The sequence below is a fragment of the Oryza brachyantha genome, chromosome 9, assembly GCF_000231095.2.
Source record: "Oryza brachyantha chromosome 9, ObraRS2, whole genome shotgun sequence".
In the NCBI taxonomy this organism is placed as follows: domain Eukaryota; kingdom Viridiplantae; phylum Streptophyta; class Magnoliopsida; order Poales; family Poaceae; genus Oryza; species Oryza brachyantha.
This window is the reverse complement of record NC_023171.2, coordinates 4,401,502-4,416,936: the sequence shown is the minus strand read 5'-3', so window position 1 is coordinate 4,416,936 and position 15,435 is coordinate 4,401,502. Positions and strand designations below refer to the sequence as shown.

The following is a 15,435-nucleotide window of genomic DNA, read 5'->3' as shown; positions in this document are numbered from 1 at the left end:
TCAAAAGAAATCACCGAAAAGCTGTGCTATCCTTCATCGTCGCCACCGCCCTGTCCCCCGTTCGCTGAGTCAGATAGGATGGCCCAGCTCGCACCCGATCCTAGCCATTGTCTCCTTGGACGAGCCCGCTGCCGCCTCCTTTGCCGGGTGCATCGACGCGGCGGAAGGAAGCAGACGAGAATTTGGTGGTTTCTGGACTACTACAAGGTGTGGTCGCTTGGTTAAGATGATCCTGATGCATGGTTTACTGATTTTGTAATTTCATTGGCATAATTTTGGTTTCGTTTTAGGTTTATAGCTTTCGTCAGTGAAAAATGGAGCTGAGATAGCTCTAGGTGTCGCGTTTTTTTCCTGATGTGATAGGTGTCATGGTTTTGATTGGACGATCTTGTGTATACTTCGTTTTAGAACTTGATAATGTGTTGATCACAACTATTATTTTTTATGTACCAACTCTATTTTAATTGTGGTAGTTAGTGGTTGGTACAAATATCTAGACTTATGCTAATAGAATGCTAATTAGAAGCAGTAGCGACTAATGTGATTGCTTATCAGTTATAGTTTTTCAACTGGATAAATCACTTCTGAATTAGAGTGCCATACATAACTGGATAAATCACTTCTGAATTAGAGTGCCATACATGTCTATGTGTTACAGGCATAACAAATTATTCCAGAAGAAGAATGGAGTGACTTCATGAACATGCTCTGAAAACCACTGCCAGACACTTTCCGGATCAATGCAAGGTAATGTTGCTTGCTCTCTAGCATCAAGGTGGCATCCACATGTTTAGTGTACTAATTTTTGCATTAATTGGTTGTGACTTATTGAATGGCAATTCAGTTGGCTCACTTATCAACACACCATTATTGCAATACAGCAACACATGCATTTTAAAGAAATCAATTCCTTAAGTTCATTGATAAATCTTCTCTGCTTTTAAGTTTATATACCTATTTGGTGTATTTGTAAAACAATAATGCATAGTACTGTGTGTATAAGTAGAACCATCTGGATTTCTACCTCACATATTTTATCAGTGTATGTTCATAGGAGTAAAATTTGCACCTCAACTTAGCGCCTGGTGGTGTTCTTTTTTTTTTATTCACATAAATTTGAAGATAGCTGCAAGTTGAAGAGAGTACACCCGCCTTATTCATACATGGCAAAAGGATTTTTTTTTGTCTTCGTCAAGGCTGCAGTAACGTGATTCAATCTTAATCGTGGCAAATTTTACTCCTTCATATACTTATTGCTCACTCAAAAGGTAAGAATTTCCCTTCTCAGTATAATCTCTGGCTTAATATTTCCTTGATTTGGTCAGATGTGAATTTGATTCCAGACAACATACATGTTATGTTCATGATGAGCACGAGATCTTCGATAAAACACTACTTAGGTTTAAGATTATTTTAAAGAAGATTATTGGTACTTAGGTGTAAGATTATTTCTAGAAGACTTGCTATTTAGGTGTAAGAATATTCTTCAGAAGAACATGCATGTTATGTTGGCATTCTCAGATCGTGTTGCTATATGTGCAGTTTAATTTTCACTAGAGACAAAAAGGGTTTATACACATGATACTAAGCCTTATCAATTACTTACAAATCTATGGAGTATGGACTGCGGTTATGCCTTATAACAGCTGAAATGGAATCCAACTAACTATATATGACTAGCCGAGTACCCATACACGTGATTAGAGCCAGAAATGACCTCAAGTACCTTTTAATAAAGTGAGAAGCTGACTTTTTAGAAAAAAAGTTTAGACATTTACTTCTTAGCCTCTCTCCATAATTAGTTGTACTCTTCACCCTTCAATGCCAAGAACAATACCTTGTCAGCTTCTTTTTTAATGACAAATTTCAGGTTTTTTTTGGATAAGGAAGAACTAGAGTACAAAAATATTTTTAGGAATCTATCTTGTGATTGCACATCATATTCCCATGACATGTACTTAAAATCCTTTTTTTCATAATTGTATGCAGGTTTTAATCGAGCTTGTAAATTTTTTTGTTGCAATCTTTGAGCAAGATCACGGTGACTGTCCGAGGTTCGAGGCCAAACTAGCTGGAGTCCATCGTCCTCTGTTCCTCTTCCCATGCTGCACATGTAGAATATTTCAGTTCCTTCGTTCAGTTACAATAATCGAAAGTGTTCCAATGATCAATATCAGTCGAATCCTACATGGGAAATTATTAATAAATTTGGTACTGTTTTCCAAGTATATAGAAATCTGAAGTGTTGCTTTTCAAGTATATATAGAAACCAGAAGAGTTGTTTTCCAAATATATAGAAATTTTGTGTTGCTTTCCAAGTATTTAAACATGTATCATAGGAAATCGTAGCATATTTCCATATATTCAGTTTTCATACTTACAATATATCAAATATCTATATATTTCTTCTAAAATATGAGACAAACAGTAACATAGGAAAGCATATCATATCACATGCATGTAGTCAGTTTTCATAGTTATAATCTATTCAAGGTATATATAAACAAGCAAAACTAAGAATATTGTTTATAAAGACATCCTAGACGGGTAGATAATGAGAATGATTTTTTTTATTTATATGCAATGCAAAATATGAAGTCCATGGAAGTTGCAAAGTTTAAGTTTGTAATGCAAAAGTATGTTTATAAATTTGGAGCTAAACATTATTATTGTTTTAGGACGGTGGTTACTATGTGATGACCATTGGCATGCAAATATGATGCGAGTGCATTAGTTTTGTATACCTACCTATGACACATCTTGGTATATGTCGCTTTGTAACAAAAAGATGATAACTATCATATTTTTTTATCATTTTGGACTGTTCTTCATGTTACTCTTGCTAATAATTCTCTCATCTACCGCTCTGCGAGTTACTCATGCTGAATTATAATGATATATTTCTATTATTATTTGATCTGTGGCTTTATATTTAAAAATAATACTTTATATGATATTATTTTATAATGAATTATCAAATATATTATAATACCGTAGTGTTAGCACGGACACAATACTAGTCATGAAAAAAACATGAATGCTTGGGAGATCTTCTTAGCCCCAGTGCAGGTCCTAATTTTGATGAGATGCGGATGTGGCAGCTAATTTGATCCAACAAATAGTAATTTTACAGTACTTGAGTAGGTACTGAGAAATACCAAAATTTTAGTGTAAAATTTGGTACCTTCTAGTACCTAGGTATTAAAATTTTACACAGAAATTTTGGTATCTCCTGATACCTTCTCAAGGACTATAAAATTGCTTGCCTACAAATGACAAAATGTTGATATAGCAACCAATAGCTGATAGATTGAACAATCGACTGTTGGAGAATGGATCAACTGGAAGTTCGATAAAAATAGAGTTATTAGATAAGCAATTAAGCCTTTGCTACAATAAGTTAAAACCAATTTGTATATAATCATTATAAGCCGATACAACACTTAACCAATGTAACTTAAGGTTGGTAATTGTCCGATAGATTTAAGAAAGCCGATATGACATGGATCAATGTGGTCATGCATTAAATTTAATCAAGACAATAGAAACATCAAAAAACAATTAACACATTAGATAAGATCGGCTAACCGTTTGATGAACTTATCGATTTAACAAAATTTAGATTATCAACAACAATCTATTATGTCGGATATAACCAATGTGACAGTGATAATATGATTTCAATGAGTTGATAAATCTATTTAATGTGATAAATATAACAAATCTATCAAAAGCATCATTGTGATTGTAGAGATGTATTGGCTAAGACACAAGATCGGACCCAATTGAGATAGTTCCAACTAAACCGCATGGGATAATGCATGCGGCCTCTTAAGACACCCGCCGGTGAAAATTGGGCCATTATCGCATGCGGGTCTCTTAAGCAGCCGCATGCGATAACCTATCTTCGCATGTGGCTTGTTGACCCGCCACTGTGGGTGCGGTTTTTCCAGGCGCCGGCACAAGCCGCCCGCATGGAACCAAATGACCCCCTCTTACAGAAAAGCGCTCTCGTACGTATACCCTGGTGCTAATTAATCGTGTGTGACGATGATTGTACGTTTGGCTTTCTAACAAACGGTATATTTACAAAAAAAAATAATTTATAAATAAAATTATTCTTTACGTATTCTTAGCGATCTAAAAGAGCTAAGGATAAAAATTTAAAATTTAAAGTCTTGGTTATAAGAGTAATTAAGTATAAGTGAAAAGATGAGGCAGTACAACTCCAACTATGAGAGTCTTTTTATTCATTTTGATACTTGGATGAAAAATTCCCATATTAACCACGCGCAGGGTGCTATTCTGTCATAATAATAGAAAAAAAGAGAAAACATCATATTTGGTATTTCAACCTCAGCTAGCTATATTGTTTTTTCTTTTCGATCAAAACCATATATTGTTTTTGTGAAATGATGCTATGTAACACCCTAGTTAGCTATTTAAAATAAACTATATATATGATACGGAAAGGATGAGTAATATGAGAAGATGTTGATATGTAGGTTGTAATATTTTCTTTATTTATAGGTTTATTTTTATTCATTATTTCTTGGTATGTTCATTACATATTAATCGATTTTTAGGTAGAGGCCATCTCATTTAAGTTTTAACTAATAGACTAAAAAGTAATGTTTCAAGTGTTAAGGAAGTAAAAGGAGAACGTCTTCATGGTTTACAGTAGGAATGAAAATGGTTCGGAAACTTCATTCCAGACCTGTTTTTGAAACGAAATTCATCGGTCAGAATTTCTTTTCAAAAACCATCATAAACAGAAACAGATATATATTTTTTTTCTCGCAATGGAAAATCGTATGCCATAAATCCACAATATATCCCAAATATCCCAACCCACTTTAGCAAGTTAATCTTAAGTCCTAACTAGTCACGACATATAAACAAAAACTTTAATTTTTAATGACTTGTATGATGCACACTTTACTTTCTAATATAAAATGTGAGCATTGTAATAACATGTGAGATATGCACTTTAATTTGAAATAATATGTGAACTATGACATTTACTTGGTATTGAGACCGCCATTGACCAAGTGATCTACGAACTTGGTTGCAATCCTTATGTAATTAGTTGCTAAAGTTTGAAATTTTTGATCTATTATTTTAGAAAAAATGGAAGCTCAGTTTGAGAGTTTTTATAATGCGACAAACTTCAGTTAGTGTATATGCTCATATTCGTATTTGTTTTGTTTTCGTATTTGATAATATTCAAAATATATGTGTTTTCTGATTTTAATTCTAATTCCAAAATGATATGGAAATGAAAACAATAGGATGATTTCATCCGTTTTCCAAGTCATTTTTATCCCTACTTGGGAGGTGAAATCCGAATAAAGGCTAAATCCGAATAAAAATAGAATTCTGGTATGATAAAACATCCCACCTAATTAGTAGAGTAATAAATACCACAAACGTTGATGTATGACTGAGCATTCCTTTTATTAAAAACATGAATAAATATCTCCAGGCCTTGTTCGGTTTAGAGGAAAATTATAGGACTTGGAATACTAGTGATTAATTCATATGAGTATTATTCGGTTCATAGGAGACAAGCATAGAAATATTAAAGAAAATTTTCCTTCATGCTACGGAGAAAAATAAAAAATATTAACGTCTATTCAAGCCTCTTATAAAAATCTCTACAAATCAAGCTGTTAATACGTTACTACCGGTTCACTTTTATTATCTATATGAGTTGAAATTTCTCTGAGCCCTTGCTTCATCTTTAGACGATGATTATTGGGCAATACAGGTTGGTTGCATTCACAAGTGGTTAGGTATGATAAGTGCTGTGTAAGTTGCGTGCGTTGTTTCTTTCAAACACGATTGTATTCTTATTTTTTGTTGATATTTATATATAAATCTATTGACATGAAAAAACATGAAGGCTCGGGAGATCTGCTTAGCCCCATTGCAGGTCCTAGATCTTGTTGACGTTCGAATGTGCTAGCTAATTTGATCCTGCAAATGACAAGATGTTGATATAGAAACCAGTAGCTAGTAGATTGAACAATCGACTGTTGGAGAATGGATCAACTGGAAGTTCGATACAAATAGAGTTATTAGATAAGCAATTAAGCTACAATCGGCTAAAACCAACTTGTATATAATCATTATAAGCCGATACAACACTTAACCGATGTAACTTAATGTCGGTACTTGTCTAATAGATTTAAGAAAGCCGATATGGCACGAATCAAAGTGGTCATGCATTAAATTTAATCAAGACAATAGAAACATAAAAAAAATACATTAGATAAGATCGGCCAACCGTTTTATGAATCTATTGAATTAACAAAATTTAGATTATCAACAACAATCTATTAGGTCGGATATAACCAATGTGACAGTGATAATATGATTTCGATGAGTTGATAAATCTGTTTAATGTGATAAATATAATAAATCTATCAAAAGCATCACTGTGATTGTAGAGATGTATTGGCTAGGACACAAGATCGGACCTAATTGAGATAGTTCCAACTAAACTGATGTGTATATGCTGCCTTGAACAACACCAACATAGCCATCACAATTGCCAAGGCCGACGAAACTTGCTTACCCCTTTGCTGGATATCGAAGCCGATGCATCGCTGTGTTAGGTGTCAAGTTCTGCCAGTGATTAAAAAAATGTGGAAAGAAGGGCATGGATGCGCCGAGAGGAGTTACATTGATATGTGTAGAAAAAACTTAAAAGGCCCCGGGTGTCCCTATTTATACCATCGAGTTTATATAAGACCGTATAACACATAAGATAAAACTTTCTTATAAAGAAAAGAAAAATAACTAATCCTGTCTAATTACTGGAGATGTTTTAGGAAACTATAAAATTGACTTGCTATGGTCTTCATGATTTTTTCTTCAACTCGGCCTTATCAGTTGGCTTCTTTCGTTAAAAAAATCATACCAAATTTTAGCATTAACAAAGTCATATATAGGATGAAAACTGACTTCTTTTGGACTTATATGAGTTGAAACAATTTACTCACATAAAATCATATATGTTATTTGTGCATGATTAATTCCATATGAATTATTGGAAACTTGGAAAATGAGTTTATTTATGGTTGTAAACTTTTTTATATATTTTTTAAAATAAATTAATTATGCGCTAATGGCATACTTCTTACAAAATTATCTAGCATGTTTTAGTGCAAAAGAATTTTCGTAAATAATAGTGTTGCAGTTGGTAAGTTGCAACCATCGCATGCTAGAGATCCAAAACCAGGAATCCCTGTACGTGTCGATATTATATTTTAGTGAAAGGCGCGTATCACGTGGCCAGAACAGCGACGCTCAGTCTCATGTTTTTCTTCTTTTAATTTCGTTTCTTTTCTTTATTACTTGTGGCTGGCTCTGCTCACACACATATGCAGCTATATATAAATGGGCCATATGGCACCCAGATTAGCTTCACAAAAAGCTAGGCAGACAGGTCAAGGATATACACATATATAGGTGATCTGATCTTGAGCACTAATCCTGACTGCTGATGGCCACCAAGGCTGAAGAAGTCGGGCATAGAGTTTGTGTTACAGGAGCAGGAGGCTTCGTTGGTTCCTGGGTAGTGAAGGAGCTTCTGCTCCGTGGCTATGTTGTCAGAGCAACTGCAAGAGACCCCTGTGCGTGCGTGATGATCAGCTACTCTACCAATCTTTATTTGGTGATTAATTTGGTCTAGATCGCTTTATGTTCTATAAGTACCACATGTGTTAACTAATAGGTATGCAGGTAGTGCACAATAATACACACACAGATATATATATATATATCCAAGCTATGATACATATATACCTATTTTTCGGTGGCTATTACTAGATTCTATGATACATATATGCCTACTTCTTCCGTGACTTTTTGGCTATTACTAGATTCATGTATTGGCTGCGTTCGAAACAGAGGGCCACCAAAACTACTTAGCTGTACGGAAAACGATAAACATAATTAGCACAATTAAGGATTACTTATTAAAATTTGAAAAATAGATTTATTTGATCTTTTAAAATAATTTTATATAGAAAATTTTTAGACAAAATACATCGTTTAGTAGTTTGAAAAATGTGCTAACGAAAAACGAGGAAGAGTTCAACCTAACAGGTTGAAACGAACGTAGCCATTGATTAATGCATCTTGTTTGTATAAATGTTTAGATTTGTTAGCATTTATTTGAATTTAGTCAATGTTAGAAAGTCTTATACTGTGAGACACATGCATCATATCATACGATATATAGGTGATTATGGTTCGACAATTAATTTATTACTGTGCGTACATCTATGCGTGATAAGTTGCATTTTAATGTGTTGTTAATTGTGAAGCTCCTCAAAAGTACCCCCATTTGCAAACACTTGAAGGAGCAGAAGATAGGCTATCTCTATGCTACGCCAACATCATGGACTACAATAGTCTCCGAGTTGCATTTGATGGATGTCAAGGGGTCTTCCATGTTGCTTCACCTGTATCCAACGATCCAGTGAGTGTATAACTTTCTTTCAGCAACGTATTATCTAGTATTCATGTAATTGTATGAATTATTAAAATATGACTATATGAAAGCCTATTTTTTTTTGAAAATATTTTTCCGATGAATAACCTATTTTTATACTGTTTTAAATATCTCTAGTGGTGATGGTAGTGAATCTGGCACTCCATTCCTTTCTACAGTTCTTTCATAAATTAGTCCATGGTATTTTCTGTTATTATGGAATAATCTATATTTAGTTCAAACAAGTGATATTATGATGTTAAGAAAAGAGTACTATAACATTTTGCAATATATTTTCATAGCAAAGCACGGGTAATTTTCTAGTAACTAATAAAATTTCACGAGCATGCAAACTTGTAACTGCCGGTTGATCATCTAAATGCAGCAACTTGTAAGTGTTGCTGTTGAGGGAAGCAAGAATGTGATCAACGCGGCAGCAGACTTGGGCGTACGTCGTGTGGTATTCACCTCCTCCTACGGTGCTGTACACATGGACCCAAACAGAAGCCCCGATACAGTCATGGACGAGACCTGCTGGAGCGACCTTGACTTCTGCAAGCGAAAAAGGGTAAATTTTCAAAAATGCAAGATTCCATATAATTAAGCGTCTATACTCTCTTGGTGAAATCAAGGGGACGATTGTTTAGTTTTTTCCAGAGAAAAACCAAACAGTATATAATTTATGAATAAAACCCATATCTCTCTCTAAAAGCTAAGGCTAAAAAAACTATGATTAAAAAACACGTAAATCTACTCCAATTTAAATTAAAAATTTTAATTTTAGTTTATAAGTATAAGCAGAAAGATGAGACTCAAAGATAATAGGGGTAGCAGTGAATTTGTCACTGCACCCACTCTTATCATAAATATCCTTTTGAACTTTTCAATGTTAATGTTCAGAAACTATCAAATATAAATTGATATTCACATATAAAATCATTGTTTGTCATAAATATATTTTTATCTAATTTAAGTAATATAGGAAGCCTTCTAATTTATGTTACAATAGTCGTCAGCATCATTCATTTGGGTCATACTAAAGGCAGGTAAGACCGATATTAATGGTACCAACCCCAACATCTGGTAGCTTAATATTTTTTTGAAAGAATGGTAGCTTAATATTGGTTCCTTCCTTCTTGGAATGCATATTCAAGTCCTCTCTACGTATAGCAAAGCATGCGATTCTGTTAGTCATGAACTATAACAAGTCACTAAAAGCATCTTGAAGTAAGCTTCATAGATTTCAGTTCTTTTTTTTTTAACAAAACACTCCACTATTCTGGCACTGCGTCCTCGTCTATCTAAAGCATCCATCGTATTGCATCCCTCGATGGTATCTCACCATCCTAGACAGCATCCCCATCTTCACGCACATCTCATGCTATGTGCCATCCTTCTCTGTTAGTGACCGATCAAACAATGAAATTAGGAGGATCTAAATAAGTTAGAGTTTCGGCCCCTTTCAATTGATCTTTGCATAAAACCTTAGAAGTGTCTTCGTAGAAGCTACAGTGGCTTTAATGGGAATAGAGAGGCTCGAGCCCCCGCTGTCCCCTATGCTAGATCCGCCCTCTCCGTGCATGGCTCGTCGCCTTATTCCGTTCACATGTCCACCGTATTCCTCTTGTATGCTATTAAGGGCATATACCATAGTCGCCCATATATACATTTACATTAAATTATATTGTATATGTTACCATTACCTCAACAAAAAATTGGTGGTTAGTCTCTTAGTTCGTAATAGCTCAGGCACGTGCTCCCAAGCCGCATACAATTTTTTTAGAGATAAACTTCCTACAATAAATATTAGACATAAAAACCGATGTATTGAATAGGGTACAAACAATGGACAACTCAGTCTACAACTTAACTGTTTAGTTGCATATGTATGTCAAATAGAATTAATTGTCTACACTATTGTATATCTACATGGACTATTTATTTTCTCTCAGTTCACTCTATATATTTTTCTTTGGCTTTTGTGCGCATATTTTCTGAACGATAAACAATATGTTTTTAAAATGTTTTATGTAGAAATTCATCGGCTAAATTTTTAACTTTGTAGCATTTAATTATATCATTTATAGTACTCTATATATTTCAGAGTGTAAGACTTTCTAGCTTACTCTATTCGTACGGATGCTAATAAATCTTGTACACATACCAATTATATATATATATACATACATAATAATCAATAAATGAATCTATATAAGACTAGAAATGCTTATAATATTAAACAAAAAGAGTATTAAATAACAATTAAAAATTAAGAAAATCTTTTCTCTTCCACCTCTCAGCCAAAAAAAACAAACTCCCTCCGTTTCACAATATAAAACTTTCTAGTCTTGCCTAGATTCATATCGATGCTAATGAATCTAGACATATATATAAATTATATATATTCATCAATTGATGAATATAGACAAGGTTAGAAAGTCATACAATATGAAACGGAGACATATATATAAATTATATGTATTCATCAATTGATAAATATAGACAAGGCTAGAAAATTTTACAATATGAAACGGATGTAGTATATAACCTTTGATGTCTTGTGGTGCATCAATTGCTCTGAAAACCAACCGCGTGGAATTGCCAGCCAGCTCGTAAAACAATCTTTTTTATGTTCTTATCAGAATTGTAAATCATTTGTCGATAGTCCTTCTTACATTAGAGAGTCATTGTCATCATATCGTGTCAATATATACCTGAAGGAGACAAAACTTTATAATATTAACTTTTGTTAACCTTAAACTGTACGTTTAACGATAACAATATCCATTTCAGCGTCATCAAATTAATGGTGAAAGCACGTAGGATGGATATGGATGTGGAAGTGATCATCAACCACCTACCTGTGGGACAGCAGCTAAAGCAAGTGCGAGTCTAGAGTTCAGTGGCATCATATATACAAAATGGGTGTAATGAAATGGCAACTTAATTAGAGACGCGGTGAGGTGTGCGATAGCGTACGTGACAAATAATCTTAGGGTTCTGTTCTTTCTTGATATTTTCCTCTTTTTTTTAACGTTTTGGCGTCCATGCCTCCAGTGCTAAATGATACTTTTTTTTGTGCAAAAATAATTTTATACAGAAGTTTACCATATATCACTTTCCTAAGTAGGCTTTCAACATTAAGGTCTTGCGTCTCGTTCCTAAAATACAAGCACATTTTATGTTGTTCAACAGAAATAAAAAACAATGATGTCATTTAATAAATAGCGAACTATGGGGTGGGAGGGTACGTAAGAATAAAATGGAAAGAATTTTGATAAGTAGTGTTGGGTGGGAGAAATAGTCACATAAATAGTAAAAAAAATAATTATAGTTTGGTACCTGATTCATATCCTGAAAGAGATATAGTTTGTAGCATTAAATATTGAATATCTATCGTAAAAATCATAAAAGTCTTTCAGTTTGATCTGCTCAAAAGAAACGCAGCCTCTGTCTGCAGTTTGTTAAATTGATAAGAAAATACAGATAATTTAATTTATATCCCGAAGGGTACACTTTGGGTGTTGTAGTTCTAGCCTGCAGATATAAAGATCTCAGTTCCACACTTCCACTAGCTAGGATCTAAAAAAAGCCCATTGGACAGATCTGAGATGACGGTCAAACAACCATGAACGTGAATAATATATTCAAAGCGCATCTATCACCGATAAATTGGAAAAGAACCGAGCGATGTGTTCTTTTTTATAGGTATTAAAGAGAGATTAAAGATTTGGGTTGTATAAAAATAAACATCTTAAATTTTGGTGTTATAAAACCCTTTCCCCCTTTTGAAATTTTAAATTTTTTTTGTTTCTTGGACCTGTTTAATATTTCCTTTTGTAAAAATAAATCATCGGAAAACCTATTTTTCAAATCTACTTCATTTGGTCAGGCTAGTCCTGTTAGCATGGTAGAATTGTCATGATAGAATGGCGTGTCAGGGATTGCACCATGCTGGCTAAACAGTAGTGGCCAAAAAGAAAAATAAAATATCAATAGATTATGCCATGGCAGTGTTATAGTACTATAAATAGGATGATGTAGTCACAGCTGATGCAAATTTTGAAAATAACTTTTAGTGATGTTTGTTTCTGAACTAATTATAAAAAGGTGCGAGAAATAGAAAAAAAACAGTACGTACTCCCCTTGTAAAACAAGTGGTGTTCAGAAAAGGTGTGTCTTTTCTGTCGCCTTAAGGCATAAATTTTCTATGATCTCTGTTTGGATCTATGTTGTCTTTATAAATAAACAATCTGTCTTGAACATTCATAGAATGATTGAAATTTTCATTTTGATTAATTATAAACTTTTACATGAATATCAAAATAAAAATTTTTAAAAAAAACAGGACTGGTACTCCTACGGCAAAGTGGTGGCAGAGAAGACAGCGGTGGAGCAAGCATCAAGGAGAGGGATACGGCTGCTGTCCGTGGTTCCCCCGGTAACGGCGGGGCGGATGCTGCAGCCGACCACGAACGTGAGCTCCCACCACTTCCTCCATTACCTCAACGGCGCCAAGAAGGACTACCCGAACGCCGTCGCGGCGTACGTCGACGTGCGCGACGTGGCGCGCGCGCACGCGCTGGTGTACGAGGATCCGGGGGCTCGTGGCCGCTACCTCTGCGTCGGTGCTGTGCTTCACCGGTCGGAGCTTCTCAGGTTGCTCCGGGAACTCTTCCCACACTACCCAATCCCCACCAAGTAATACAAAATTAATTTGTGCTTTCTCTCCAGGTTACTTTAAATTATTTCTGGATCGATGAAATCGATCATATTACTAATTGTATGCCATGTCATGTCATGTTGTTACTAGGTGTGAAGACAGCAGCGAGCCGATGATCAAACCTTACAAGTTCTCAAACCAAAAGCTGACGGACCTGGGCCTCGAGTTCACTCCCATAAGAGAGAGTCTCTTCAATATGGTCTTGAGTTTACAGGAGAAGGGGGACCTACCTGCCATGGTACCCCGTTCTTCCCTTTAGAAACTACTATCTTCGTCATATAATAACTGCAGCCATGTAATTTACGTTTAAATTACAGAGCTGTATCTTTTATGAAATTATGTTGGTTTTATTGCAACTTTGCTGTACCATTCAATTGGGTTGGATGAATCTAAATATAATAAGATCAGTGCTATACAGGTGGCACGCTAATTAAATACATAAATATGTAATACCCCTTCGATTTTTAATGTTGAATGTACTTCACTTGTTTAAATATTTGTTTCACCACTTATCTTATTTATTTTTGAAATATAAAAAATTATAAGTACAGGCTAACTAATTTTAATGATAAAATATATAAAAGAATATGTAATTTTTTATAAGACGATGAATGGTTAAACATGATCTAAAAGTCAAAAACGCTAAACCTATAAACGCCAAACCCTCTACCTCCCTGACACACACGTCGGCTAGATCCGTAGCGTTGTTCTTATATGCCTTGCAGCTCACTGTCTCTGCGCGGACCGCACCAAATCCCTCGGAGAGACGTCGCCGCCGCCGCTCCTGTTAGTCATCCTCGGTTGTGTCTCTCGTGTCACCTAACGACATGGAGGAACCGTAGGACGCATTTGCTGTTCTGCGTCTTCAATGCCACTGTGTGTATGAGCATCCTTCCTCACCCAGAGTCTCTCCTCTCAATCCCCAGGAACCCCCCCCCCCCCTCTAACCCTCTTTTATTTATCCCTAACCTTTCTTTCTGTAAAACTAGCATGAGAGCTTTTTGTGTGTGTCAGTGTTTGACTATGGTTGCAAGCACAGAGGAATGCAGAAGTTCGTGTCACAAGAGGTGAAGTTTTCTGTTCTTTATCGAATAATTGTTATTTTTTGTTTTGTATATTCACGAGTTTATATCTTCTGGATCCCTTCAATTTATATATCGGATATACAAACAGTTTTGTTATTTTACAGTATTTGGTTGGACTGAATACATAGCTCATAGGCACAATGGTTCAGTAAGCATTGCCTAATTAAGCAGTAATTGCGAGCTTTCAGAAGTTTACACAGCATGAACATTGTTACTCAAACTGTACCCACTAAAAAGTTTTTTTTTTCACTATATATCCTGGATGTTGCTGATTTTTAAAGGCCATTATCACACTGCTAAATGTTGGGCAATGGAAGCATTTGACTCCAGTTTTGCCATTGACTGTTTAGAATATTTCTCATGTTACGTATGCATTAGGTGAAGGGGCACAAACTCATATTAAGGCTAATCCTGATATAAAACGACTCAGCAAGCTGGTGTCAATGCTTTCTGCCTACCTTTCCGATGTTTAAACTGCAATGATGTTCGATATATATACTTAGTTGAGCTCCAGCACGGTATAATCAGTAGCTACACCTACCGCAGTTCCAACTATTTCCAGGACCGGTGATAACATTTAGCTTCTTACAGCAGAGGGATTGGAATGGAAAACAGTCAAGATTTGTGTTAAGAGGTTTAGTTAAATTAAAATGACAATACAAATGCAGATTTGATCTGTACATAGAAAAATATATATCAAGCTTTGGGGTTGAATCCTACATGAATCGTGGGAAATTTTAATTCAGATTTGTTCATCCACCATGTGACTAGCTTGGTGCTCTGTAGTCAAAATATATCCTGTTTCAAGTTACTGCCTTTTATATGATTTCTCAATTGTATGAAGTCATTGCTGCAATTTTTCTTCTGAGAGAAAATCATGTCTTGCTGAAATCAGTACAATTGCAGATCTGAACTGTACTATGGTATTCCATAGAAAAGGAAACAAAAGGGCCTATTTGCAATTCACCTCTTGAATTACAGTGATTTATGGCTTAGATACTAATATTTTGGTATTACAGTGATTTATGTCTTAGATACTAATATATTGGTTGAACAATGTGTAATAAAGAAAGCATTTGTACATTGAAAATAAAAGGCATTTGCTTCCATAATAATATTGCCAA

The 15,435-nt window shown here is 34.8% G+C and overlaps 1 protein-coding gene across 2 annotated transcripts; it reads left to right on the top strand.

The window, feature by feature from the left end:
- Positions 1-7,414: 7,414 nt before the first annotated feature.
- Positions 7,415-13,678, top strand: LOC102716621 (cinnamoyl-CoA reductase 1-like). 2 transcript variants are annotated; one of them, XM_015841076.2, is made up of 5 exons: positions 7,415-7,640; positions 8,337-8,491; positions 8,889-9,071; positions 12,852-13,162; positions 13,317-13,678. In XM_015841076.2, exons 1-5 carry the CDS (start codon positions 7,511-7,513, stop codon positions 13,483-13,485), a joined length of 948 nt encoding a protein of 315 aa, XP_015696562.1. In that variant the 5' UTR covers positions 7,415-7,510; the 3' UTR covers positions 13,486-13,678. The 2 variants fall into 2 exon arrangements, with proteins under 2 accessions (XP_015696562.1, XP_006660477.1); XM_006660414.3 differs by having other exon boundaries at positions 12,852-13,204.
- Positions 13,679-15,435: the final 1,757 nt, after the last annotated feature.